This window comes from Saimiri boliviensis, chromosome 12, assembly GCF_048565385.1.
Source record: "Saimiri boliviensis isolate mSaiBol1 chromosome 12, mSaiBol1.pri, whole genome shotgun sequence".
NCBI classification, from domain to species: Eukaryota; Metazoa; Chordata; class Mammalia; order Primates; family Cebidae; genus Saimiri; species Saimiri boliviensis.
Window position 1 is genome coordinate 10,580,861 of NC_133460.1, and position 27,396 is coordinate 10,608,256.

The following is a 27,396-nucleotide window of genomic DNA, read 5'->3' on the forward strand; positions in this document are numbered from 1 at the left end:
TTTTTTGTATTTTTAGTAGAGACGGGGTTTCGCCTCATTGACCAGGATGGTCTCGATCTCTTGACCTCGTGATCCACCCGCCTCGGCCTCCCAAAGTGCTGGGATTACAGGCTTAAGCCACAGTGCCCGGCCACTTTCCTTTCTTATTAAAGAATAAGTGTGCTAATAGCTTTGTTAAGCCCTATCCGATGGAGCTGGTAGACACGACATGCTTACAGGCACGTAGTACATGCTATGTCCTTGTACTTTAACTAGGATCTCTGTGCTAGACCTGCTCACAGGCCTGTCCCAGCTCTCCACGGCATTCACCTGTTTAAAAAGTTTTAGGTTGTTAGCCAATCGGGTTTTAGTTTAGATTGTGAGGTCTGGCTCCAGCCAAAGGAGATCAGATGACCCCAAATGCGTGAGGGATAAATGTGTGCGTTTTCCTTTGTTTGCTGTACTCTCGGGGCAAGATGGTCAGTGAGGGTACCCTTCCTGCAGTCCAGGAGGTAAAGATTGCATTGCCGAAAGATCCTTTGTCTCAGTGCTGGTTTTTCTTTGCGGCACCGAGCATCTGTTTCCCATAGTCACGTTGGGAACCACTAACATCTCCGTGATGCCGTCCTTTTAGCCAAGATCGTGGTATCTCCCCATTAATTCAGGTCTCTTCCAAACTATATCCTAACAGTACACGCACATTCCCAGCCACATAATTCACAGCAGCCAAAAGGTGGGACCAACCCCTGTGTCCGTGGAGAGATGGATGGAAAAGCAAAAGGTGCTGTTGACGTTATTCGGCCTCAAAAGGAGAGGAAATTGACAGCACAATGTGGATGAAACTTGAGGACAAGACGCTCAGCGAAATAAGTCACAAAAAGACCACTAGTGCCTGATTCCACAGATACGAGCTACTTAGAGTAATCAAATTGAGCACGACAGAAAGCAGAACGGAGCTTACCAGCATTTTGGCGGCTATAATCAAGTTTACTTTTTCCAGCTGGGCATGGTAGCTCACACCTGCAATCCCAGCACTTTGGGAGGCTGAGAAGGGTGGATCACCTGAGGTCAGGAGTTCGAGACCAGCCTGGTCAACATGGCGAAACCCCATGTCTACTAAAAACACAAAAATCAGCTGGGTGTGGTGGCACATCCTGTAATCCTGGCTACTTGGAAGGCTGAGGCAGGAGAATTGGTTGAACCCGGAAGACAGAGTTTGCAGTGAGCCAAGATCGCGCCATTGGGCTCCAGCCTGCATGAGAGAGCAAGACTCCATCTCGGAAAATAAATAAATAAATAAATAAACAAACATTTGCATACAGGTTTTCATGTGGTTGTAATTCCCCCTGTGCACAGTAAGTTTGGTCTAACTGCATCCTCACCACCCACTGGTGCTGTAGGCTTTATAAAGATGCCCTTTTAATAGGTCTGTATCGATTTTACTTTGCATTTTCTCAATGGCTGATGATACTGAACTTTTCCCATGAAGTTATTTGCCATCCACATAGTGCCTTGTGTAGAGCGTTCAAATCTTTTAAATCATTATTTAAAGCGTTTTTATTTTCTCATTCTGCAGTTCTGAGATTTCTTTTTTTTTTTTTTTGAGACGGAGTTTCACTCTTGTTACCCAGGCTGGAGTGCAATGGCGTGATCTCGGCTCACCGCAACCTCCGCCTCCTGGGTTCAGGCAATTCTCCTGCCTCAGCCTCCTGAGTAGCTGGGATTACAGGCACGTGCCGCCATGCCCAGCTAATTTTTTTTTTGTATTTTTAGTAGAGACGGGGTTCCACCATGTTGACCAGGATGGTCTCGATCTCTTGACCTTGTGATCCGCCCGCCTCGGCCTCCCAAAGTGCTGGGATTACAGGCTTGAGCCACCGTGCCCGGCCATGCCTGGCTAATTTTTGTTTTTTCATTACAGACAGGGTTGTGCTATGGTGACCAAGCTGGTTTCAAACTCCTGACCTCAAGTGATCCACCCACCTCAGCCTCCCAAAGTGCTGGGATTACAGGCAGGAGCCACCACGCCTGGCCAAATATTTGTATTATTTTATTTTATTTTATTTTATTTTACTGAGCCAGAGTCTCACTCTGCCACCCAGGCTGGAGCACAGTGGTGCAATCTTGGCTCACTGCAACCTCCGCCTCCCGGGTTCAAGCCATTCTCCTGCCTCAGCCTCCCAAGTAGTTGGGATTACAGGTGCTCACCACCACGTCCAGCTAATTTTTGTATTTTTAGTAGAGATGGGGTTTCTCCATGCTGGCCAGACTGGTCTCGAACTCCTGACCTCAGGTAATCCACATGCCTCAGCCTCCCAAAGTGCTGGGATGACAGGCGTGAGCCACTGTGCCTGGCTATATTTGTAGTTTTAAATTTCCTCTTTTTTAAAAGTTTATTTTTGGCAAATATTTGTATGATATTTTAACTGATAAGTTCACTCCTTCCTATTTATTAGAATCATTGATATACTCAGACCGGTTCCTGTTATCTTTTTATTTTATAAAGCTCAGTTTTTTTCTAGTTTCCTTTTCTCCCTTGTCACCTTTCTGAAACAGATAGCTATGTGTACATTCAATAAGATAAGAAGTTTATCAGCCTCTCACATCCCCGGCCTCTCTTCCTCTCCTAAATCCGTCACGTCGATATCATCTAGACGGTTAATTCTGGGTTACTGCGGATAAATTTTCTCTTTTTCTTTGGTCTTATCTATTTTAAAGGACATCGGTAAACTGTATCATGCTGTGTGATCTCCTTTTCCGAATGTATCTCTTGCAACATTTTCTGTAATTGTCTTTCCTTTTATTTAAGAGTTTTATAGAAACGTTTTAAAGGATATGAAAAGTTTGAGATGTGCTGTGCCTGAAAATGCATTTATATTGCCCTCAGCCTTGGGTGCAAGTTTTCTGGGATAGCGTGCTCTAGATTCTAAGTTATTTATTTATTATTAAGTTTTTTTGAGCCAGAGTCTCACTCATGCTGTCACCCAGGCTGGAGTGCAGTGGCACGATCTCAGCTCACTGCAACCTCCGCCTCCTGGGTTCAAGTGATTCTCTTGCTTCAGCCTCCCGAGTAGCTGGGATAACAGGTGTGCACCACCCCCCGCAGCCAATTTTTGTATTTTTAGTAGAGACAGGGTCTCACCATGTTGGTCAGGCTAGTCTCGAACTCCTGACCTCAGGCGATCCACCCACCTCAGCCTCCCAAAATTCTGGGATGACAGGCGTGAGCCACTGCGCCCGGCCTGAGTTTTAAGTTACTTTCTTCACTACTTTAAAATGTTACTGTACCATCAACAGGCATCTCCTCTTGCAGTTGGAAAATCTGACACAACCTGGTCTTTCATGTCTTCTCAAGTGATGAATGATTTCTCACAACGTTAATTAACGTGGGATTCGGCCCTCATCGCGCTCACTCCAGCCACAGCCCTGCCTCCCTTTACAACACTGAACACTGTCTTTTGTTGTTGTTGTTTGTCTTTTTGGGATGGAGTCTCGCTCCGTCCCCCAGGCTGGAGTGCAATGGCGCAATCTCGGCTCACTGCAACCTCTGCCTCCCGGGCTCAAACGATTCTCCGGCCTCAGTCACCCGAGTAGCTGGTATTACAGGCGCGCACCACCACACCCAGCTAAGTTTTGTATTTTTAGTAGAGACGAGGTTTCACCGTGTTGGCCAGGCTGGTCTTGAACTCGTGATCAGCCTGCCTTAGACTCCCAAAGTGCTGGGATTACAGGCGTGAGCCACCGCACCTGGCGGTGTAGACTCTGAGCTAAGGGCTCAGGTGTGAGTAGTGTGTTTGGGAGGCACACATGTCAAAGGGCAGGACACAGTGGCAGGGGAAGAGAAAGCAGTGCGCCATGTGCATGGTGGAACGTGTTTCCTCAGTGGGCACTTGGAGCTTGGCGCTGCTGTGGGTTCCCTCGGAGACCCCGGAACACACTTGGATGTTTTACCTCCTGGGGGTCGGGAGTAGGGGACTGTGTCCTTCAGCTCCTAGTGGCCATTGCAACTCCCAGGAAATCCCACCCTGCTGGGTGTGAGAACTGAGCTTGGAAAAGTCAGGGTTGAGGGTATGAAAAGGCAGACTCGCCCGTCTGTGGAAGCCACATGGGGCCAAATGGTCCTCAATCTCTGGTCCAGGTGAAGGCTTCACTGAGTTTCTTAGCTGGTTAGTCAAGAGGAATGGTGACGGCCGGGCACAACTCTGCAGCTCCCATCCACCCCGAGCAAGCAAAGACCTGTCTGCCCTGTCCTTCTCCCCGTAGGGGGTCCCTTTGCGTCTTTGTCTTAGTCCCTTTGCGGCTGATGGGCTGATGCAGGCGAACCTTGAAACCGTGGCTCGGACTGCGAGAGTTCTTGACTTTGTTCAGGAAAGCACTCGAGTGAGGCTAGGAACGGTGGCTCACACCTGTCATCCCAGCCCTTTGGGAGGCCGAGATGGGCGGATCACAAAGCCAGGAGATCAAGACCATCCTGGCTAACACGGTGAAACCCCGTCTTTACTAAAAACACAGAAATTAGCCGGGCATGGTGGCACATGCCTGTAATCCCAGCTACTTGGGAGGCTGAGGCAGGAGAATCGCATGAACCCGGGAGGCGGAGGCTGCAGTGAGCTGAGATGGCGCCACAGCACTTCAGCCTTGGGGACAGAGCGAGACTCCATCTCCAAAAAAGAAAAAAGAACTCCAGAGTGAGGCAACAGGGAAAGAAAGCCCGTTTTGGGTGTTTTTTTTTTTTTTTTTTTTTTTTTTTTTTTTTTTTTTTTTTGAGATGGAGTTTCGCCCTTGTTACCCAGGCTGGAGTGCAATGGCGCGATCTCGGCTCACCGCAACCTCCGCCTCCTGGGCTCAGGCAATTCTCCTGCCTCAGCCTCCTGAGTAGCTGGGATTACAGGCACGTGCCACCATGCCCAGCTAATTTTTTGCACTTTTAGTAGAGACGGGGTTTCACCATGTTGACCAGGATGGTCTCGATCTCTCGATCTCGTGATCCACCCGCCTTGGCCTCCCAAAGTGCTGGGATTACAGGCTTGAGCCACCGCGCCCGGCCCGTTTTGGGGTTTTTTTTTGAGACAGGGTTTTGCTCTAGCACTCAGGCTGCACTGCAGAGGCAAGATCTCAGCTCACTGCTGCCTCGACCTCCTGGGTTCATGTGATTCTCCTGCCTCAGCCTCCTGGGTAGCAGGGACCCCAGGCATGCACCACCACACCTTGCCGATTGTTGTATTCTTGGTAGAAATGGGGTCCCATTATGTTGCCCAGGCTGCTCTCAAACTCCTGGGCTTACGCAATCCTCCTGCCTTGGCCTTCCAAAGTGCCAGGACTACAGGCACGAGCCATGGTGCCCGCCGGAAAGCACGTTTATCATGGCAGCAGCGCTTATCACACAGAACCGCTGCCCCAGAGGCCGAGCAGGGTTGAGCAGCAGCAGAGGGCCCGGCACGGGGGGAGCCCAGAGCGCAGCCCCACGCCATGCTGGCTGCCTCTGTTCCTACTCTTAATTAGATGCTAATGAAGGGGCAGGTTATTCAGAATTTTCTAGAAAAGGGGCAGGGTGGGCCAGGCGCGGTGGCTCACGCCTGTAATCCCAGAACTTTGGGAGGCCGAGGCGGGTGGATCACGAGGTCAAGAGATCAAGACCATCCTGGTCAACATGGTGAAACCCCGTCTCTACTAAAAATACAAAAAACTAGCTGAGCATGGTGGCACGCGCCTGTAATCCCCGCTACTCAGGAGGCTGAGGCAGGAGAATTGCCTGAACCCAGGAGGCGGAGGTTGCGGTGAGCCGAGATTGCGCCATTGCACTCCAGCCTGGGTAACAAGACGAAACTCCGTCTCAAAAAAAAAAAGGGGGGGGGCAGGGTATCCCTGGAACCAGGTAAGGTAGCTTCCTGGTTGTTGCCATGGCATTTGTAAACTGTCACGGCTGACGGACATGTTTGTATGCTGATGAATGGTGAGGGCTAGAGGTGGCTGCTGGTCTCCCCAGGTTTCCATTGGGGTCCTGCTTAAGTCCTGCTCACCTGCTGCCTCATGGGGAGGCAGGTGCTGGCTGGGTGGTGTGGCACAGATATGCCAAATCTTAGACTGAGCCTGTTGGGGATGGTTTGCTGGGATCTGCTTCCGGCACTGAATGGTTTTTTAACAGAAAGTTATGTCTAGGCTGGGCAGGGTGGCTCATGCCTGTAATCCCAGCACTTTGGGAGGCCGAAGTGGGTGGATTCCTTGAGGTCAGGAGTTCGAGACCACCCTGACCAATATGGTGAAACACTGCTTCTTCTACTAAAAATACAAAAATTAGCTGGGCGTGGTGGGGCAGGGGCGGTGCCTGTAGTCTCAGCTGCTCGGGAGGCTGAGGCAGGAGAATCGCTTGAACGGGGGAGGTAGAGGTTGCAGCGAGCTGAGATCACACCATGGCACTCCAGCCTTGGTGACAGAGCGAGACTCCATCTCAAAAAAATAGTCATTTTTACGGTCTCGCTCTGTCACCCAGGCTGCAGTGCAGGGCATGATCACAGGTCACTGCAGCCTCGACCTCCTGGGTTCAAGCGATCCTTTGGCTTCGGCCTCCCAGAGCGCTGCAAGTACAGGTGGGTGCCGCACCTGCCCCTTTAATGCTCTGTACCCCGTGGAAGTGCATGGTTTTTGTGTGACAAGAAGCTGACTTTGCCTTGGTTCCGCGTTCCCGTGGTCTGGTGGAACATCTTTTGGGAAGCAGGGTTTTGCGCTGGTTCCTGTAGTTTGAATGGGGTTTATGCAGAAGGACTGGAGGTTCCAAGGTCATTTCAGACGGTGAGTGAGGTCAGCGTGCACAGGGCATGGGGAGAGGGTCCTGAATTCCACGTGGGGGGTCCTGGACTTGGTCCTGTTAGTCAGGGGCTGTCACCCTGAGGAGGCATCAGAAATCCCGAGAAGACAGACTCATTCATCGAAGAAGCCTTCATGCGGCGTCTGGAGTCCGAGCGCCCCCTTGGTCACTGTGGACGGGCTATCCAAACATCCGCATGGGGCCATTTTGCCCTTCTCAGCTTGACAAAAACTAGAAAGCATGGCGTTGGGGAAGATCTGGGGAGATGGGTGCTCTCAGGGCCGAGGCCAGGGGGAAAGGGTTCCAGCCTCCCTGCAGGGTGAGCTGGCGGCGGCCTATGTAACCCAGAATGAGCTTCGACCCTGCGTGAGCTGCAGAAAAATGGGCCCCAAAGGACTCTGTTTACATGACAGTGCTGTTGGCCGGGCGCAGAGGCTCACGCCTGTCATCCCAGCAGTGTGGGAGGCCAAGATGCGTGGATCACCTGAGGCTGGGAGTTTGAGACCAGCCTGGCCAACATGGTGAAACCCCGTCTCTACTGAAAATACAAAATTAGCCAGGCGTGGTGGCGTGTGCCTGTAATCCCAGCTACTTGGAAGGCTGAGGCAGGAGAATCACTTGAACCTGGGAGGCAGAGGTTGAAGTGAGCCGAGATTGGGTCACTGCACTCCAGCCTGGGTGACAGAGCAAGACTTCATCTTTAAAAAAAAGATAGTCCTGTTTATGTCTATGGTGGCAAGAACCTGGAAGGAAACTGGAGACTCTTCAGTGGAAATGAAGAAATCAATCATGCGGCCGTATCAGGATCCACAGGGCGATGGGGAAAATGCAGGAACCAGCCACGCTGGCGTCAGGGCAGATGGAGGCAGACACGCCGATGCCAGTGAGAAATGGAATGTCATGATGGTGGAATGCCCGTTCAGGTCCCCTCAGAGGCACGGAAGTCGCCCTCCATCCTGCACGCGGGTGGACAATGGGGGGATGGCATCCCTTCCCCAGAGGGCGATGGTCAGCCCTTTAGTGTCTGAGGCCCAGAAAGACGAGCCACTGTCTGGGTGGGCAGGGTTTGGGGGGACAATGCATCTGGGCCCATGCGGGGCACTGGCCCGAAGTGCTGGGGCCATGGTGTTCCTGGGGGCTGTCCATCTGACTGTGAATGCAGTTCCTTGGCGGGAGCCTGCCCGCTGTGGCCTGCTGTCATGGGGGTATGCATGGTCTCCCCATAAACACTTGAGGTGAGGAGTTTGAGACCAGCTTGGCCAACATGGTGAAACCCCGTCTCTACTAAAAATACAAAAATTGGCCAGGTGTGGTGGTGCGCACCTGTAATCCCAGCTACTCGGGAGGCTGAGGCAGGAGAATCTCTTAAGCCTGGGAGGCGAAGGTTGCAGTGAGCTGAGATTGTGCCACTGCACTCCAGCGCCGGCAACAAAGTGAGACCCTTACTCTAAAAAAAAAAAAAAAAGAAAGAAAAAAGGCCAGTGTGGTGGCTCACGCCTGCAATCCCAGCACTGTGGAAGGCTGAGGCAGACAGATCATGAGGTCAGGAGTTCAAGACCAGCCTGGCCAATATGGTGAAACCCTGTCTGTACTAAAGATTAGCCAGGTGTGGCAGCATGCACCTGTAATTCTAGCTACTTGGGAGGCTGAGGCAGAAGAATCGCTTGAACCTGGGAGGCAGAGGTTGCAGCGAGCCAAGATCATGCCACTGCACTCCGGCCTGGCAACAGAGCAAGACTCTGTCTCAAAAGAAAAAAAAAGGAATGGGGCCGGGCGCGGTGGCTCAAGCCTGTAATCCCAGCACTTTGGGAGGCCGAGGCGGGTGGATCACGAGGTCGAGAGCTCGAGACCATCCTGGTCAACATGGTGAAACCCCGTCTCTACTAAAAATACAAAAAACCAGCTGGGCGTGGTGGCGCGTGCCTGTAATCCCAGCTACTCAGGAGGCTGAGGCAGGAGAATTGCCTGAACCCAGGAGGCGGAGGTTGCAGTGAGCCGAGATCGCGCCATTGCACTCCAGCCTGGGTAACAAGAGCGAAACTCCGTCTCAAAAAAAAAAAAAAAAAAAAAAAAAAAGAAAAAAAAAGAAAAAGAAAGGAATGGAAGAGGGGAGCAGAGCTGCCGGCGCGTGGGAGGAACCTGGAGACCCCGCAGACAGGGCCACCTGTCTTCACCTTGACTATTCTCTAAGTGACCCCAGCTCCATGCCCAAACCTGGTTCTGCAGACCAGCGGCAGGCACTGGAGGCCTAGCAGGGAGGAGGAGAATGGGTACCGCTGTCTGTCAAACAGACTCCCCAGCCGGTTCCCGCCCTCCGTGGGCCAGGGGCATCTGCCCCTGCGGGTGGGGCTCCTGGGCTGAGCTGTGGGGCCACGGGGCTTGGGCTGGGGCCCTGGGGCCAGAGATAGGGATGTCACGGGGCCTGCTGTTACTGTTCTCTGACCTCTTCCTGCAACGCTGTGGGCAGAGGCCAGTGCTGGCGTGGCTGAGGCCAGCAGGAGCGAGGCTCCAGGAGGAAGCCACCCTGAGGACCCTGGCACTGGGGACCCCAGGATTCCTGAAAGCTCCCCTGGCTGGTGAACAAGGAATGCCAGGGCACCTCACAGGAAATAAAAATAAAGCAGCTGGGTGCGGGGCCTCATGCCTGTAATCCTAGCACTTGGGGAGGCCGAGGCGGGCGGATCGCCACATTAGGAGTTCGAGACCAGCCTGACCAACATGGAGAAACCCTGTCTCTACTAAAAATACCAAAATTAGCTGGGCGTGGTGGCATGTGCCTGTGATCCCAGCTACTCGGGAGGCTGAGGCAGGAGAATCGCTTGAACCCGGGAGGCGGAGGGTGCAGTGAGCCGAGATGGCACCATTACACTCCAGCCTGGGCGACACAGCGAGACTCCATCTCAAAAAAACAAAAACAAAAAGGAAGCACATAACTTAGGGCATGGTGGTGGGTGCCTGGAGCCCCAGCTACTTGGGAGGCTGAGGCAGGAGAATCGCTTGAACCCAGTGAGCTGAGATTGCGCCACTGAACTCCAGCCTGGGTGACAGGGCGAGACTCCATCAAAAAAAAAAAAAAAAAAGAAAAAAAAAAAAAAGGAGGAATGGGGGTCCAACTCCAGGCCACGGCAGGGTTCTCCTCCTCAACCAACCCACAGGCCGGGCCCCTCCTAAGCGGTTGGGAGACACCTGCTCCCTCCCCTCCAGGGTCGGCTGAGTCTTCTTCAAATGCACCCGCCTCCTCCAGCACTTGGAGAACGTTCTCAAACCCTCCGACTCCCGGGCAGTGGGGCCCCAGCTGTCTTCAAGCAGCTCCGCACGGGCTGCCGGGGTCACAGTGGCTGCTGGGAGGGGAAGACGCAGAGAAATTCCCACAGTTGTCTGCTGATCCTTTCACAGCCTGGAAACCACAGCCCCCCGTGGTTTCCCCTGGCGACCCGCCCACCCCACGGACATCCACAGTCATTGTCCCGGCCTCAGAGGCTCTCGGCCAGAGTCTCGGGGTGCGGGGTGGCCGAGAAAGGTATGGAGTTGGGGCACAGACACTTGTCCTCCCTTGAGACCAGTGCCCCCGTCCCTCTCCGGTTTACAGAGTCCACCCTGGGCGCCTCGGCTGGGGAGGAGCCTCTCTAGCCCCAGGCAGTGCCCTTCCCACCTCCCCTGCTGTGGGCGCCGTCTGTGACCCAGATCAACCAACGGGGAGGGTCCTGCTGTGCCTGGAGCCAGGGGACCTGAGAAGCAGGGACGGGGGTTTCACTGGCTGGGCTGGAGGGTCCGTGGCAGCTGAGTCATTACTGCGGTGAGGGCAGCTGTGATGGGGACCCCACCCCGGGTCTGGACAGCTTGATCCATCTTTTCCTCTTCCCTCACCTTGGAGATTCACTGGAGGGGACGGCCATGTCCCTGGGACCCCTGCAGTGCCCTGACCCTTCCTTCTCTCCACCTGCTTGGAGGACTCCGCCATGTGCATTGGAGCACGGAGGAGCGCTGAGATCCGGGCCACGTTCCTGGGTCGCCCGTCGCAAGTCTTGCCTTACGGTGGACGGCATGGTCCTTTCCGGCTGGTCTAGATAACAGCATGTTCCCGGAAGGCCGGGCCCCCCAGTCCCGTGGCTTCTGACAGCCCTCTTCTCTAGCCGGGGTTCTGGGGCTCCTGGAACCTGTTTCTGATTAGTAACTGTGTGTCCTTTGGGACCGTGCTTGAGCCTTTTTGTGGTGCTTGGTGCCCAGAGGAGCAGGGCCGCTGAAGGTGTGGCCAGGGCTCAAGGACTGGGCAATGGCTCTTGGAGACCTTTCCCTCCAGCCCAGGCACCAGCGCCACCCTGAACCTGCCTTTTCATCTCTTACCAGCAGCATCGGCCCCGTGTCCGTCACTGACAGGACAGGCTCCCTGAGGGCGGCACCGGCCTGAGTCCTTCTGCACCTTCCCCGACCTGGCCCTGCCCCTGTCCCGTGGAGGAACGTGGGGTCCCTGCTTCCTCTGGCCGGCCGTCAGGCCCCCGCAGTCCCAGTCAAGGGAGATCTCTATGGTTACGCCTTGAACCCCCGAAGTGGGGCTGCTGGGCTCTGCCCACTTCCTGTGACGGAAGAATAAAGGGGGCCCTGAGTGAGGTGGCCCTGGGCGGGGTGCGTGCAGGCTGGTGCCGCAGGGAGCTGCTCCCGTCAGAGCTGAATCCCCGAGCTCAGCCTCCGTTCCCAGAAGCTGGTGTTTGGGGTCCCCCTCCCTGATGCAGGCCTCCCCTCAGATGCTGTGGCTGCTGCTCCTGACCCTCCCCTGCCTGGGGGGCTCTGTGCCCGGGAACCCAGGCGAGTCCACCCCACCCAATGCCCCCGCTGCCCAGGACCCCGTCCCTGCCCTGCCCCGGGCTCAGAGCGCCAGCCCTGGGGGGTGAGAGGACCGTCTGGTTGCCAAGTCTGTCCTGGTGTCCCGAGCTCTAGGAGGACCCTCGTCTGGCCCCTCATGGCCCTCCCTTGCCTCCCCAGAGCCGGGCACGGGGCGTGAGCAGGTGGGCATTGTCGGGGGCTGTGACGTCTCAGCCAGCAGGTACCCCTGGCAGGTCAGCCTGAGGTTCTACAACATGAAGATGGACAAGTGGGAGCACATCTGCGGGGGCTCCCTCATCCACCCCGAGTGGGTGCTGACCGCTGCCCACTGCCTTGAGCCGTGAGTGGGGCCTGCCGTCCACCGGGCGGGTGGGAGTCGGGGTGGGGACAGGCAGGTGTCCTGTGTGCCGGGGGCCCCTCCCAGGATGCAGGGGAAGCCCGGCCTCACTCTGAGAGGCGCCTGCTCCTCTCCCCAGGGAGGAGCTGGAGGCCTGTGCGTTCAGGGTGCAGGTCGGGCAGCTGAGGCTCTATGAGGATGACCAGCGGACGAAGGTGGCCGAGATCCTCCGCCACCCCCAGTACAACGAGAGCCTGTCTGTCCAGGGCGGCGCGGACATCGCCCTGCTGAAGCTGGAGGCCCCCGTGCCGCTGTCTGAGCTGGTCCACCCTGTCTCGCTCCCGCCTGCCTCCCTGGACGTCCCCTCGGGGAAGACCTGCTGGGTGACCGGCTGGGGTGTCATCGCGGGCAACCGTGCGTATCAGGGAGGCTTGCTGGGGAGGGATGAGGGGACTGGGTCTTGTGGAAAACCCCTCACTCTGTCCTCTGGCACCCCCTTTGCGGGTGAGTGAACATGGCGCCCGGGTTTTGGACAGGATGCTTCTGTAACAGACGTCAGGGACTGGGACTTGCTCTGGGCAGGCAGCTCCAGCTGCTGCTACAGACCCAGCATTCCCCGGCTCCACTCCGCCAACAGCAGCGGAGGCTGGGCTGCACCGCTGTGGATGGAGGGTCTGTCCCGGGTCCTGAGCCCGCAGCTTTGCCCCTGCTTCTGAGAGGAGCCCTGTGTCCTGGCACTGGGCTGGCATCCAGACCCTCAGAGGTCATGTGGGCAGGTCCCGACTCTAGTGGACTTGGGGAAACTGAGCCACTGGGTCAGCATTTGGGGGTGGAGGCTCCCCTACGTCCTCTGCTGAAGGTCAGGGAGGCCCGCATGGGGCGGAATGAGGTCCCTGCTGCAGGGAAGAGGCTCAGGTCCACGTTCTCCCTGCAGAGCCGCTGCCCCCACCCTACCATCTGCAGGAGGTGGACGTCCCCATCGTGGGGAACGAGGAGTGTGACCGGGAGTACCGGAACCAGTCCCTGGACAGCACCGACAGGGTCATCCAAGACGACATGCTGTGTGCGGGGAGTGAGGGCCGGGACTCCTGCCAGGTGGGACCCCAGCCCTGCCCTGCCTCCTCGGTCCCCTGCCCACCGGCCCCATCGCTGTGGGTGCCCTCGGGGGCTTTGCTGAGCGCTGTCTCTCCCCACAGGGTGACTCCGGGGGCCCCCTGGTGTGCAGGTGGAATTGCTCCTGGGTTCAGGTGGGGGTTGTGAGCTGGGGCTACTTCTGCGGCGAAAGGTACCCTGGCGTGTACACCCGCGTGATGAGCTACGTGTCCTGGATCCGCCAGTATGTCCCTCTGTTCCCTGGACCCTAGCTGGGGTGCAGTGGGGTCTGCACGCTCCTGGAGACCCCGTCTTCCTTGCGGACGCGCCTGCTGCTCCTTAGTCCCAGCCTCGGCCTCCCACAGGCCCGCGCCCCAAGAGCCTTCTGCTCCGCTCCAGCTTCGCAAGGCTTTGTCGGGGAGCAGGGTGGGGGCCCTCGGAGATGACTGGGCGTGGGAACAAAACCCCGGCCATCCCAGGCAACTGCTTGTGACTTGACTCTATTAAACGGTGTGGAAGTGGCTCCGGGTCTGTGGCGTGTGTCTGGACTGTGGGAGCAGCTAGGTGTCACCGAGCGGGCTGGCCGGGCTTGGCTGCAGGCCTAGGTCTCTCAGGCCAGGCAGGAGAGGGATGGACGCCAGGGCTGCAAGGGGCCCGCTCACGTCTGTCGGGGCCATTGACACTGGAGTGTCAGTCCCAGGCTGATCGACTTCTCCCTCCCTCCTAGAGCCCCCAGGCCCCTACCCTCCACCAGGGTCCTCCTGCTCCCGCAAGATGTGGCCCTGAGAGCTGCTGGCGCGGGGCGCTGGTCCCCAGGGTCCCGGTTCTTCCCCTCGCTGCTCTCCCGGCCCTCCACTCCCAGACAGGATTCCTAGCCAGCTCTAGACTTTCTCCTTTTCTGGCACAAATTCCTCTTTTCTGAATTTCAAAAGTCCTAAATTGGTTGGGTGTGGCGGCTCACGCCTGTAATCCCAACACTTTGGGAGGATGAGGTGGGCAGATGACCAGGTCAAAAGATCGAGACCATCCCAGCCAACATGGTGAAATCCCCGTCTCTACTAAAAATTCGAAAAATAGCCGGGCATGGCCGGTAGTCCCAGCTACTCAGGAGGCTGAGCCAGGAGAATCACTTGAACCCGGGAGGTGGAGATCACGCCAGTGCACTCCAGCAGGGACCTCAAGAGTGACACTCCTCAAACAAAAACAAAAACACAAAAGTCCTAAGTCAGGGTTCTCTGGTTTGGGTTCTGCAAATGTGACCCCATTTTTGGAACCCCGGAGGTGCTTCCAGCAGGGGCTATGTGGGGCCACAGGCTCCCATGCCAACCACAGCTTTCCTGGGAAGCAAGGGTCCCATGGGTGCCTCTGGATTTTCTGGCTGTAACACCTTCTGCTGGTCACCCTGGATGCCTGGCCTGGGGCATATGGAGGTGCCTCCGAGTGTCCGGAGCCTGAGATTTTTGGGGGGTGCTGGTGGAAGTAGAGGGTTCTAGTGTGGTGGAGAGGGTCCAGGGGTGGAGAGGGTCCTGGGGTGGAGAGGTCCCTGGGGTGCAGAGGGTCCTGGGGTGCAGAGTGTCCTGGGGTGGAGAGGGCCCTGGGGTGGAGAGGGTCACGGGGTGGAGAGGGCCCTGAGGTGCAGAGGGCTCTGGGGTGGAGAGGGCCCTGGGGTGCAGAGTGTCCTGGGGTGGAGAGGGCCCTGGGGTGCAGAGGGCCCTGGGGTGGAGAGGGTTCTGGCGTGGAGAGGGTTCTGGGGTGGAGAGGGCCCCGGGGTGCAGAGGGTTCTGAGGTGCAGAGGGCCCCATGGTGGAGAGGGCCCTGGGGTGCAGAGGGTCCCGGGGTGCACAGGGCCCCGGGGTGGAGAGGGTCCTGGGGTGGAGAGGGCCCCGGGGTGCAGAGGCCCCTGGGGTGCAGAGGGCCCTTGGGTGCAGAGGGTTCTGGGGTGGAGAGGGCCCTGGGGTGCAGAGGGTTCTGGGGGTGGAGAGGACCCTTGGGTGCAGAGGGCCCTGGGGTGCAGAGGGTTCTGGGGTGGAGAGGGCTCTGGGGTGCAGAGGGCCCTGGGGTGGAGAGGGTCCTGGGGTGGAGAGGGCCCTGGTGGGTGGGGGCAGCACAGTGGGGAGGGGCGGGGGACTCAGGACCCCCATCCATAACCTGCCTGGTCTCTATCTGATTCCAGGCCCCATCCCGGCCCCTTGTTCCCTGGGAACCTCTGGGACAAAGGGCTTTAGTGAGAAGAACCCGCTCTCTGCCTGAGTCAGGCTGTGGAGTCCTGTCCCCATATCTGGGGCTGCATCGGCCTCATGCTGGGTGGGGGTGGTTGTGGCTCCTCGACTCTTCGGGGATGCAATCTGGCGGCCTGCGGTAGGTGCTGGGGCTGGGGGCAGGGGCTGGGGCAGGGGCAGGGGCTGTGCCTGTGGGCAGGGTCAGGGCCTGGGGGCAGGGGCTGAGGCAGGGGCTGGGGGCAGGGGCTGGGGGCAGTGGAGCGACGCTCTTGGTTGCTGCCATCTGATTAAGCTCTGTTTGAACCCAGAGCTCAGAAGTGGGTGCTGGGGCTGCTGAGCCGGCAGAGCATGGGTGTTCAGACAGGCAGGTGGGGCCACGTCAGGCCCGGAGAGTCACTTCCTCCCCCTCGACGGCGGTGCCCACCGGCAGGACGTCTGCCCCGCAGAGTAGATGGCCCCTGCGGGCATCCCAGGGGTACGTACCCTCCTGTGCAGGCCCCAAGAGTCTCAGGCAAAGCCCAGCTTTGTGGGATGTGCCCCAACACCAGTCCCCACCCACCAGTGCCAGAATGTCACTTTGGGAGCCCACGTGGCAATTCCAAATCAGAAGGCTCCAGAGCTGACCTCCCTCCTACCGTGCAAAGAAGTCTTTTGGAGAGAGCTGGAGCTTCTGCCCAGTCAGCTCCCAGGGCCTCTCACGGCCATTTCTTCCCCATCCCCACGCCCCCCCCCCCCCCCGCCGCCGTATCCCGGTTACATCACACGTCGGGAATACAAGGCTTATGGAGGGGTGCTTCAGGAAGTGAACGGCGGATTTGTGCCCTTAGAGGCAGGACCCCAGAGAGCTCGCTCACCCTCCCGGCACTGGAGGACGCAGAGAGAAGGCACTGTCTCTGAACCAGGGCATGAGCCCTCACCAGCCACTAGCCACGCTGGCTCCCTGACCTGGGAGCTCCATCCTCCGGGGCGTCAGGAATAAATCCCTGCTGTGTAGGAGCTGCTGGGCTGTGGCAGTGCTGTGGCCTCTGGAGCCGGCTAGGACACCACGCACCCCTCCAGGCACGGGTGGCCCAGGCCTCCTCCCAGGCTAGGCGAGCTGTCTCCAGGAGGTCTTTGCTGAGAGGATGGCCTGGGGCTGAGCCAGCTTCCTGGGGTAGGGCAGGGCACCACCAAGGGAAAGCGCCTGAAACTCTCCCACTCGCTTCGTGAGAAGAGTCGGGCACCGCGGCCACATGTTGAGTGACATGTCGGAACAGGGAAATCCGTAGAGGCAGACAGAAGGTTCGTGGGGCTGGGGGAGGGGAGTGACAAGGACAGGAGGTGGCAGCTGACAGGTGTGGGATTCTTTTTTTTTTTTTTTTTTTGAGACAGAGTTTCGCTCTTGTTACCCCGGCTGGAGTGCAATGGCGCGATCTCGGCTCACCGCAACCTCTGCCTCCTGGGTTCAAGCAATTCTCCTGCTTCAGCCTCCTGAGTAGCTGGGATTACAGGCACGAGCCACCATGCCCAGCTAACTTTTGTATTTTTAGTGGAGATGGTGTTTCACCATGTTGACCAGGATGGTCTCGATCTCTTGACCTCGTGATCCACCCGCCTCGGCCTCCCAAAGTGCTGGGATTATAGGTGTGAGCCACCGCGCCCGGCCAGGTGTGGGATTCTTTTCAGAGCGATAAAAATGCCAAAAAATTGGGAATGGTGATAGCCACATGTCCGAATGCACAAAAATCTACGGAGCTGCACATGTCTGAAATGTAGGTTTTTGTGAACTCAGTCTCAATAAAGCTGTTTTAAAAAGCCCAGATTAACAATAAAAAACAAAAAGAGTCAGCTGGGCATGGTGGCTTACGCCTGTAATCCAGCACTTTGGGAGGCCAAGGCAGGTGGATCACAAGGTCAAGAGACCTAGACCAGCCTGGCCAACATGGTAAAACCCTGTCTCTACTAAAAATACAAAAATTAGCTGGGCGCGGTGGCGCGTACCTGTAATCCCAGCTACTCAGGAGGCTGAGGCAGGAGAATCGCTTGAACCAGGGGGGTGGAGGTTTGCAGTGAGCCGAGATCATGCCCCTGCACTCCAGCCTGGGTGACAGAGCAGGAAAAGAAAAATGTAAAACCACAACGTGAACCCCATGAGGAGCTGCTGGACATGGGCCCCTCCAGGAACCCCTCCCTGTATATTAGACATCGGGGTCTTCCAAGGGACAGTCACCAGGGCCCTGTCTTCCCAACGCAGGGTCTGTGGCAGGACCACCCTGGGTGTGTGAGGTTTTTGGAGTGTGGGGAGCCTCCCTGAGGGTCTTGGCAGGGGTAGAGGCTCTCTGCTCAGGTGGTCACTGGTTTGGGTGGGGCCCAGCAGTGGCAGGGTTGGCACTCACAGGTGGCCGGGCCAGGACACTGCCCACCAACGTTCTCCGCCCTCTTCCCTCAGCTCCCAGTTGCCCTGCTGATTGTGGGCATCTTCCAGGAACAGGAAACTCCTGGGTTGTGGTGACAATCCTTTTTTTTTTTTTTTTTTTGAGATGGAGTCTTACTCTGTCACCCAGGCTGGAGTACGGTGTTGCGATATTGGCTCGCTGCAACCTCCACGTTGAAGCAATTCTGCTGCCTCAACCTCCCCAGTAGCAGGGATTACAAGTGCCTGTCACCACACCAGGCTAATTTTTGTATTTTTAATAGAGACAGGGTTTCACCCTGTTGGCCAGGCTGGTCTCGAACTCCTGACCTCAGGTGATCCACCCGCCTTGGCCTCCCTAAGTGCTGGGATTACAGGCATGAACCACTGCACCCGGAGGCTGAGGTGGAGCGCCCGCTCCTCAGAGATGTCACCAGTCCTGGCGCCTGGGCTCCCAGAGCTGATTGCTGAGGAAGCCAGGGAGTCTTCTTCTCCAGTGCCCACCGTTCCCCGGAGTCCCGAAAGAGGCAGGAAGAGGGTGGGAAGCCGCCGTCCCTGCCCAGTCCTGCCCGCAGGCTCTCCCACCAAGGGGCCCTGTCCCCCCGCTTGGCTGCCTCCGCCTCCCACCATGCAGGGCCCTGCAGCTCTCCCAGGTGGGTGGGGGCTGCGGGCTCCGTGCCAGGCCCACAGGAGGAGGCAGCGGCCCACGCCCGGACCCGCCTCCCAGGGAAGACCTGGACCTCGAACCCCTGAGCTGGAGCCCAGGTGAGCCCTGGCTGTGCCGGGGTGGCTCCTGCGGGGAGAGGGCTTTCCTGAGCATCCGCAGCCTGGCCCACCCCGGGCATCTCCCATGGCGTTCAGCACGTCTCCCAACGCCCCATTCAGTGTCGACGTTGCCACCTCGACCGTGAGCCTCTCCCAGGCCTGGCGCAGATCCTAGCTGAGACTTTGATGGACTGACTTGGGAGGAGGGAAGCCCCGCCCAAGCATGCACAGGCCACGCCCACTTCCTGGGCCGAGAGGATAAAGGGGGGGCTCAAGGAGGCAGAGGGCAGAGACACCGGGAAGGCAGTGCCAGGTTCCTCTCAGGTCCTCCCAGCACCCCCCGACCCATCCCAGATCCCGCGGTCCCGGTCCCAGCTCTCCTCACCCAGCCCTGTGCTCCCCGCAACCCTGCAGATGCTGTGGTTGCTGTTCCTGCCCCTGCCCCTCCTGGGGGACTCCGTGCCCATGTTCCTGGGTAAGTCTTGGCCCCATCCAATGCTCCCAGTGTCCTGGGACCTGCCCCCGACCCCAGGCCTGCACTGACTCCGGTGGGTGGGTGCTGACCAGCCCCTGGGAGCCGCCCGCTCACCCTGGGCTCTGGGGGACGGCATGGGGGAGGCCATGCTGACTCCGGACAGGGCTCCTGGGCCCCTCACAGCCCCTCTCACCACGTCCCCAGATCCCAGATCAGGGACTGGGTGGGCGCGCACCGTCGGGGGCCACAGTGCCCCTCCCGGGAAGTGGCCGTGGCCGGTCAGCCTCAGGACCTTCAACAAGGAGCGGGACCAGTGGGAGGACAGCTGCGGGGGCTCCCTCATCCACCCCCAGTGGGTGCTGACTGCGGCCCACTGCACAGCACTGTGAGTGCTCCCCGGGAGAGCCGTGGGCGGGAGGAAGGCGAGGGGGAGGGCCCTGCAGTGTGGCGGGCGGTGTCCTCGGGCGGGACGAGGCTCAGGTTCTGGGAGCTGTGGCTCCCCCTGAGCCTGGGCTGAGACCCTGGACGTGTTCCTGCTGCACTGGGGCCCCCCTGCCCTGAGAAGGAGCTGGTCTCCCCCAGGGATGCGTCGGAGCCACAGACATACAGGGTCCAAACTGGACAAGTGACGCTCTATCACCAGGACCAGCTGACGAAGGTGGCCCGGGTCATCCTGTACCCCAAGTTCAACCTGAGCCTGTTGGCCCGGGGGGGGGGCGCTGGCGTCACCCTGCTGAAGCTGGAGGCCCCTGTGATGCTGTCGGAGCTCGTCCACCCCGTGTCCCTGGCCCCTGACTCGCTGATGCTCCTCCCAGGGATGAAGTGCTGGGTGACTGGCTGGGGGACCCTTGGTAAGGTCAGGGGACGGCGGGGAAGCCCTGGGCAGAACTCAGGCAGGTGCGTGGGGCCAGCGGGGGCGTGCCTGGGCCACAGGTGGGCCGCAGGACCTCTGGCCGCCTGCTCCAGGCCTCACACCCCACCAGGAGGCGTCTTCAGCTATGGGTTAAACCTTGGCGACAGCCACAGGAGCCGGAGGCCATTTCTCAGTTAGCAGTCGCCATTTTTGTGTGTTTTGAGATGGAGTTTGGCTCTGTCGCCCAGCCTCAAGTGCGGAGGTTTGATCTCGGCTCATTGCAACCTCCACCTCCCGGTTCAAGCGATTATCCTGCCTCGGCCTCCCGAGTAGCTGGGACTACGGACGCCCACCACCACGCCTGGCTGACTTTTGTATTTTGAGTAGAGATGGGGTTCTGCCACGTTGGCCAGCTGTGCTCACCCAGCCCCTCCCCACAGGGCCGCTGCAGGAGGCTCAGATCCCCATCGTGAGGACCCAGGCTTGCGAGAGGGTGTATCACAAAGGACCCTCTGCCCACGGCCAGGACACCGTCATCAAGGCTGACATGCTGTGTGCAGGGGGGAAGGGGCAGGGCTCCTGCCAGGTGAGACCCCAGCCCTTTGCACTCAGTGTTGGGTGTGGGAGCGGCTTCCCCGTGGGGCCGTCGTCCCCTGACTGTGTCCTCCCTTACAGGGCGATGCTGGGGGCCCCCTGGTCTGTTACTGGCTGGACACCTGGCTCCAGGTGGGCGTGTTGAGCTGGGGCATGGCCTCTGGGCACAGGGACTACCCTGATGTCTACATCCGGGTGATGACCTATTCATCCTGGGTCGGCCAGCACGTCCCACTGGAGCTTTGAGGAGCCTCTGGGAACCCGGGAGCCGACCTGCTCTCCTGGCTTCCCCGCCTAGCCGCCCCCTGCATTCCCCGCTCCCGCCTCCGGGCCCTATTCCTGCCTGCCTGGCCCCAGAGCAGCCCGTCCTTCCCTGACCTAGGGGTGAGCATGCGGCAGCAGTGAGGGCTCAGAAGTTGGTGTCCCGGGGACGTGGGCGGGTTGGGAGGACGCACCCAGGGACCTTGCCTTCTGCCTGGGTCTGCCATGCTATTAAACCATGTGAACAGCGACCTCCGAGTCTGATTCTCTCATGTGTCCTGGGCTGTGGTGAGGGCTCAGGGCCAGCCGGGAGTGACCGCACCTTCAGGCCTCGTTGGGGGCCCGTGGGAGGGCGTGTGGTGACTGCCTCATTCCGGGAGGGCTCAGCCTCCTTCCCCTGCTTCCCACAGCCCCAGGATGAGACAGCTGCCCTCTCCCCGCAGCCATCGCTGGCTGGCACAGCTTTCCTCCTTTCCCTCCTTCCCCCTGATCTGTGACATGAAACCCAGCCTCGCTACACCCCAGTTCCGCCACACTGGGGGCCCTGAGGCTGCTCCCTCGGCCGGGTCTCTTCGTGGGGCTCCCGGAGTCTCAGGGTCTGCTGAGGACACAGCCTCGCTGAACCGTGGGTCTCCATGGAGCTGGCTGCCCGGGAACATGGGAGACCCCAGCTCTGCCCCAGCAGCCGCTCCCCCTCTCCTCTCCAGGCAGAGGAACCACCGTGGCATGGGTCCCCACAGCTGCCCCTAAAACCCAAAATGGGACACGATGGCCCTGTCACAGCCACGGCCTTGGCACCATGAGGCCCTGTGGTCCCAAAGCCCCTGCCTGCTGAGCTCTGGCCACTCCCACTTATCAGGGAACAACACTCTCGGCCCCTAGCGGCCCCCACTTTCAGGGAGATGGGAGCACCCCACCTCATGGGTTTCCTGGAGCCGCAGGGAGGCCCCTGCTACCTCCCTCCTGAGCCCTCCTGCTCCCTGGGCCCCTCCGAAGTGGGGGACGCCCCCAGGGTCTCCATAATATGGGCCCGAGGAGAGCTTCCTCAGGGGTCTCTGTGTCCCCTCCTGGCCCCACTAGGATTCTGGATTCTTCCCAGAGCCCAGGTTTCCTGGGACACCGGGGTTGGGGGGGGCGCCTGCACGGGCCACAGGGCCCTTGACCCAGGGTGGACCTGGGTGTCCCCAGAATGGGTATCAGATTGGGTGTCTGTTACAATCAGGGGCTGAGAAAGGTCAGTGAAGAAACGCTGGGGAAGCCACAGCGGCGCCTTCTCTCTGGCTCTGGGTGGCTGCGTACTCATCAAATCTCCTGCCAGCCCCAGGCTGGGGCAGGACACCCTGGCCCTGAGTTGGACAGGGCAGGGGGTGTGGACAGTGGCTGCCTGCACCCCCAGGCCCCAGCGGGAGGGTCCCCCTGGGTGCCTGACACTCTCGGGCCCCGCCACCCGTAGCTCTGAGGAGCAGAAGGGATCGTCTGTCTGTCTGCCAGACAGGCAAGGGGCTGGGAGACTCACTCAGCTCCTCACCTCTGCCAGAAAAGTTTGGCTTTTAGTGCCAACTGCCCCACCTCAAATACATGCGCCCCCAGCTTGGTGTGCGGTGGGGTGGGGGTCGCGCAGAGATCGGGGAGGGCCTTAAGACTGAAAAAAGAGATTCCGGAAGATTTTTGGGGCAAGTGGGGGCCAAGGTGGGAGAGGGAGGGAGGGAGGGGGGAGTAGGAACCGTGGGCCTCAGGGAGCATGGGGACCAGGCTCCCTACACTCTGGGCAGGATGTGAGCCCCTGAACCCCCTTTCATAAGCTCTGGCTGGGGTCCCAGCACCCACTGGTGGAGGGAGGGGCTGGAGCCACCAAGCCTGTCTCACGGGGCCTGTGGCCTCCTGTGCAGTTACCTAGAGGAGGAGCAGCTCTCCCCGGGGCTGGGGCAGAAGCCGCGCTACAGGACACGGAGCGCCCTGAGTCCTCAGCACCAGACACCGCGTCCAGCTCTCCCCGCGGGTCCTCACCGCTCCTTCTTCCACACCTGCCCTCTGTCCCTCCTCTCTGCCCTTCCCCTGCCTCTGCGGTTGCGGGTGCGGGTCCTGGCTCTGTCCCCGAAGCCCTGTGCTCCCCGGGAGGACGACGGCTCTGGTGCCGCCACACCTCCGAAGCTCTTGCCCAAAGCCCAGGGTGCAGCCTGGCGTTTCTGCCCCCGGCCCCTCCGGTCCCTACTGCACAGGTCTCTCTCCTGTCTCTGGGTCATAGTGCGCCCGTGGTCCCAGCTCCCCGGGAGCACTGAGTGGGAGAATGGTTTGGGCCCAAGCGGTGGAGGCTGCAGTGAGCTGTGATCGCGCCACCGCACTCCAGCCTGGGCGACACGGCCACAGCCTGCCTCAACTGTGTCCGGAAGGTATAAGGACGGAGGACCTCACCCCAACACCCACCGTGGAGGCGTCTCCACGTGCAGACTCCAGGCTGACTTGGCTGGGGGGCATCTGCAGAGTGGCTTTGCCAATCGTGGTGGGCACTGCCATGGTGGGTACCTCCCTCCCACGATCTCCCGGGCCTGCGGTCTGTCCTGGGAGAGAGCTGCACCTCCACATGGGGCCACCCATCATCCTCAGGCTGCCGTGCATGGACTGCCAGGAACCGCCCCGGGGACCCCACAGTGGGACGCAGAGGCTTGCTGCTGCCTCGGCTCCCTCCTGCATCTCAGATCCGAGTTTCTCCTAATGGCCCTGCCCTCGAAACCAGATGCTGTGACCTCCTCCAGGAGGAACAGGCAGACTCGGGGGCCCCAGCTCGGCCTCACGCTCCCTGCCCTCACCCGCCCCTCTCACCCCTGTCCTGCCAGCCCAGGCTCAGGGGTGGGTGGGATGGAAGAGTGGAGGAGGAGTGGAGACGCCTCCCGGACCTGGGGCCACCACAGGGCCCCACCTCCTGCCGCTCTCCGCCTCTGGGCGAGGATAAAGCTCCGAGGCCAGGGAGAGAGCTGCAGAGTCCTGGCATGGTAAGGGCGCCGTCCCCTCCCTGACGCCTGCGGGCGGCTCCCCGACCCCACCCCTGACCCCAGGTCTGAGCCCCCAGCCTGCACTCCACGCTGTCTCCCTGCAGATGCTGCTGCTGCTGCTCCTGGCCGTCTTCTCCCTGGGGAGCTGCAGCTCCGGGAGCCCCAGTGAGTCCCAGCCCACACAGCCCTCCCTTCCCAGAGGCTCCGCCAGCCCTGACCCAGGATCCAGGGGACGTGTGTAGTCCGGCTCCAGCCCGAGGGTGGGCACGGGCTGAGGCTCGGTGTCTGAGGCCGGGCTCCCTGACCTCCTCCTGTTGCTCCAGCACCTGTCCCCGAGAATGACCTGCTGGGCATCGTGGGGGGCCACAACGCCCCCCAGGGGAAGTGGCCATGGCAGGTCAGCCTGAGGATCTACAGCTACCACTGGGCGTCCTGGGTGCACATCTGCGGGGGCTCCCTCATCCACCCCCAGTGGGTGCTGACCGCCGCCCACTGCATCTTCGGGTGAGTCCCAGGTGGGGACCCCAGTGAGGGGAGGGTGGGAGTGGGGCTGCCCCAGGTCAGGCCCCCTGAGAAGCCTGGGTCCATCCTCCCCAGGAAGGACACTGACCCGTCCACTTACCGGATCCACGCTGGGGACGTGTATCTCTATGGTGGCCGGGAGCTGCTGAATGTCAGCCGGGTCATCGTCCACCCCGATTTCTCCGTCTTCTTCCTGGGGGGAGACATCGCCCTGCTGAAGCTGGCCACCAGCGTGAGAACAACAAAAACCCTCGCGCCGGTCGCACTGCCGTCAGCGTCCCTGGAACTCACTGAAAGTGACAACTGCTGGACCACGGGCTGGGGAAGGGTCGGCTTGTTCGGTGAGAGCCAGAGGGACACAGGGCGGCACTCGAGGGGGTCCCGGCAAGGCTCATGAAAGACAAGCCCTTGGTTTGCACCTTTCTGGGTTTCTCTTGCTAGGGCTGGGGTGCAGGGTTCAGGTGAGCTGGCCTAGGGATCCCAGCTCATGAAATATAGGTGGGAGAAGAGAGCGTAGCATTTGGGGTGGGTGGGAAGAGGTGCCTACTGTGTGCTGTGCGTGTGTGCACAGAACATGTGTGTCATGCACATTCTCGTTGTGAGGCATTTTTCTTCATTTTGTGGAAAACAGAATGGGCTCACAGAGGACAGGAACTGACCCATCAGTCCCTCCCTCCACTGACGGCTTCAGAGACCCTGAGGCTTTCTTCCTCACCTGCCCCTAGTCTTGATTTTTTTTTTTTTTTTGAGATGACATTTTGCAGTCAGGCTAGGTCCCTCACGCCTGTAATTCCATCACTTTGGGAGGCTGAGGCAGGCGGATCACAAGGTCAGGAGTTCAAGACCAGCCTGACCAACATGGCGAAACCCCGTCTCTACTAAAAAAAACACACACAAAAATTAGCTGGGTGTGGTGACACGTGCCTGTAATCCCAGCTACTCAGGAAGCTGAGGCAGGAAAATCGCTTAAACCCAGGAGGCGGAGGTTGCCGTGAGCCCAGATTGTGCCATTGTCCTCCAGCTTGGGTGACAGAGTGAGACTTCGTCTCAAAAAAAAAAGAGAGAGAGAGATGGTATTTCGCTCTTGTTGCCCAGTCTGGAATGCAGTGGTGTGATCTCGGGTTACCACAACCTCCACCTCCCCGGTTCAAACGATCATCCTGCCTCAGCCTCCCAAGTGGCTGGGATTACAGCCGTGCACCACCCCACCACACCTGCACAATTTTGTATATTTGGTAGAGATGGGGTTTCTCCATGTTGGTCAGGCTGGTCTCGAACTCCAGACCTCAGGTGACCCGCCTGCCTTGGCCTCTCAAAGTGCTGGAACTACGGGCGTGAGTCACCGTGCACGGCCTGTTCTTTAAAAGGCAGTACCTGGTGTTGTTACAAAGAGCGTACGCCCCACCTCCCTCTTCTAGAGTATGTGTCTTGACCCATCTCCCTTTTCTCCTAAGTTAAAAGGTATTGGTGGACAGGGGTGGTGGGGTCGGTAGGGTGTGAGCCCCGTGGTTCATGCTGGTAATCTCAGCACTCTGAGAGGCTGAGGTAGGAGGATCACTTGAGCCCAGGGGTTCAAGACCAGTCTGGACAGCACAGGGAGACCTCATCTCTACAAAAAACTTAAAAACAATACATATTGGCCAGGCGCAGGGGCTCATGACTGTAATCCAAGCACTTTGGGAGGCTGAGGTGGGCGGATCATTTGAGGTCAGGAGTTCAAGACCAGCCTGGCCAACATGGTGAGACTCCGTGTGTCCCAAAAACACACACATTAGCCGGGCATGGTGGGGTGCGCCTGTAATCCCAGCTACTCGGGAGGCTGAGGCAGGAGAATGAGTTGAGCACGGGAGGTGGAGGTTGCAGTGAGCAGAGACTGAGCCATTGCACTCCAGCCTGGGGACAGAGAGATCCCATCTCAAAAAAAAAAAAAAAAAAAAAAAAAGAAAATCAGCTGGACATGGTGGTGCGTGGCTGTGGTCCCGGTGACTTGGGAGGCTGATGCTAGAGGATGGCTTGAGCATCGCTGGAACCTGGAGGCCGAGGCCGCAGTGAGCGCTCTCAGTTTTGGGTTTTTGCAGCTTTACAGGTGGAGCCCCTTTGACTCCGCCTTAGGCCACGTAGGTCCTGAGCTGAGGTTGAGGGCAGGGAAGTGTTCTGTGTGGTGCTGGTTGGGGGACCCCCTGAGACGCTCCCAGCACCCGAGGCCTGTCTCCACAGATATGCTGCCGCCTCCTTACCGCCTGCAGCAGGTGAAGGTCCCCGCGCTGAGCAACGCAGACTGCGAGCGGCAGATCCACGACGCTTTTCCTGGCGCTGGAGACAGAAAGTTCATCCAGGACGACATGATCTGTGCTGGCCGCACGGGCCGCCGCACGTGGAAGGTGAGACTGGCGCCTCTCTCTTGCCGTCTCTTTTCCCACCTGAAGCCCCGAGGCTGGACTGGGATGTGCTAGTCCTGGGTGTCTCCGGTCAAGCTGGGCATTCACTGCTCCGCAGGGCGACTCAGGCGGCCCCCTGGTCTGCAAGAAGAGAGGTACCTGGCTCCAGGCGGGAGTGGTAAGCTGGGGATTTTTCAGCGATCGGCCCAGCATTGGCGTCTACACGAGAGTCCAGACCTACGTGCCCTGGATCCTGCAGCAAATGCACCTCTAAACCCCCGGCCCCGCCCAGCTCCCCAGGGATCCAGTTCCTTCCTCCCCCAGGCCCCTCTGCTCCCTTGTCCCTCAGTCCCTTCCACCTTTTCAGACCTGTCACCTTCCTCCCTCACCCTGGGAGGAGGAGGCATGGGAGGGGCTTTGAATGGGGTGAGGTTAGGAATGGAAGTCCCAGAGGCAGTTTGCAGTAGTCTCATTAAACCTTTAGCAAAGCAAACCAGAAAGTGGCCAGTGTTCTTGAGTGTGGGTGTGGCTGGTGGGGCAGTGACTAGGGGCTCCCTGAGGGGGGTACATCTGCTCTGGACGGTCCGGCTGTAGAAATGGCTGCCCCAGGCTGGGCGCAGTGGCTCACGCCTGTAATCCCAGCAGTTTGGGAGGCTGAGGCGGGCAGATCACCAGGTCAGGAGACGGAGACCAACCATCCTGGCCAACACGGTCAAACCCCGTCTCTACTAAAAATAAAAAAAAAATTAGCTGGGCATGGTGGCGCGTGCCTGTAATCCCAACTACTCAGAAGGCTGAGGCAGGAGAATCACTTGAACCAGGGAGTCGGAGGTTGCACTGAGCTGACAATTCGCCACTGCACTCCAGTGTGGACAACAGAGACTGTCTCAAAAAAAAAAAAAAAAAAAAAAAA

The 27,396-nt window shown here is 59.0% G+C and overlaps 2 protein-coding genes across 2 annotated transcripts; both read left to right on the plus strand.

Moving 5' to 3' along the window:
* The first annotated feature begins 11,408 nt into the window (after nt 1-11,408).
* LOC101030627 (mastin-like) lies at nt 11,409-13,557 on the plus strand. The gene is made up of 5 exons (XM_010338994.1): nt 11,409-11,587; nt 11,765-11,945; nt 12,082-12,356; nt 12,877-13,037; nt 13,139-13,557. Exons 1-5 carry the CDS (start codon nt 11,509-11,511, stop codon nt 13,304-13,306), a joined length of 864 nt encoding a protein of 287 aa, XP_010337296.1. The 5' UTR covers nt 11,409-11,508; the 3' UTR covers nt 13,307-13,557.
* A 9,617-nt stretch (nt 13,558-23,174) lies between these two features.
* LOC141580697 (putative serine protease 29) lies at nt 23,175-26,971 on the plus strand. The gene is made up of 6 exons (XM_074383179.1): nt 23,175-23,241; nt 23,572-23,748; nt 23,907-24,087; nt 24,181-24,446; nt 26,323-26,486; nt 26,602-26,971. The coding sequence occupies exons 1-6, from the start codon at nt 23,175-23,177 to the stop codon at nt 26,755-26,757; spliced, it is 1,011 nt and encodes a 336-aa protein (XP_074239280.1). The 3' UTR covers nt 26,758-26,971.
* The last annotated feature ends 425 nt before the right edge of the window (nt 26,972-27,396 follow it).

Excerpts from the sequence above, each read along its gene's own strand:
- LOC101030627 (XM_010338994.1), top strand. The coding sequence starts at position 11,509 with ATGCAGGCCTCCCCTCAGATGCTGTGGCTGCTGCTCCTGACCCTCCCC. Across the intron at positions 11,588-11,764 it reads CTCTGTGCCCGGGAACCCAG|AGCCGGGCACGGGGCGTGAG; the intron begins GCGAGTCCACCC and ends TTGCCTCCCCAG. Across the intron at positions 13,038-13,138 it reads AGGGCCGGGACTCCTGCCAG|GGTGACTCCGGGGGCCCCCT; the intron begins GTGGGACCCCAG and ends CTCTCCCCACAG.
- LOC141580697 (XM_074383179.1), top strand. The coding sequence starts at position 23,175 with ATGGGGCCACCCATCATCCTCAGGCTGCCGTGCATGGACTGCCAGGAA. Across the intron at positions 23,242-23,571 it reads ACCGCCCCGGGGACCCCACA|AGTCCTGGCATGGTAAGGGC; the intron begins GTGGGACGCAGA and ends AGAGAGCTGCAG. Across the intron at positions 23,749-23,906 it reads CTGCAGCTCCGGGAGCCCCA|CACCTGTCCCCGAGAATGAC; the intron begins GTGAGTCCCAGC and ends CTGTTGCTCCAG.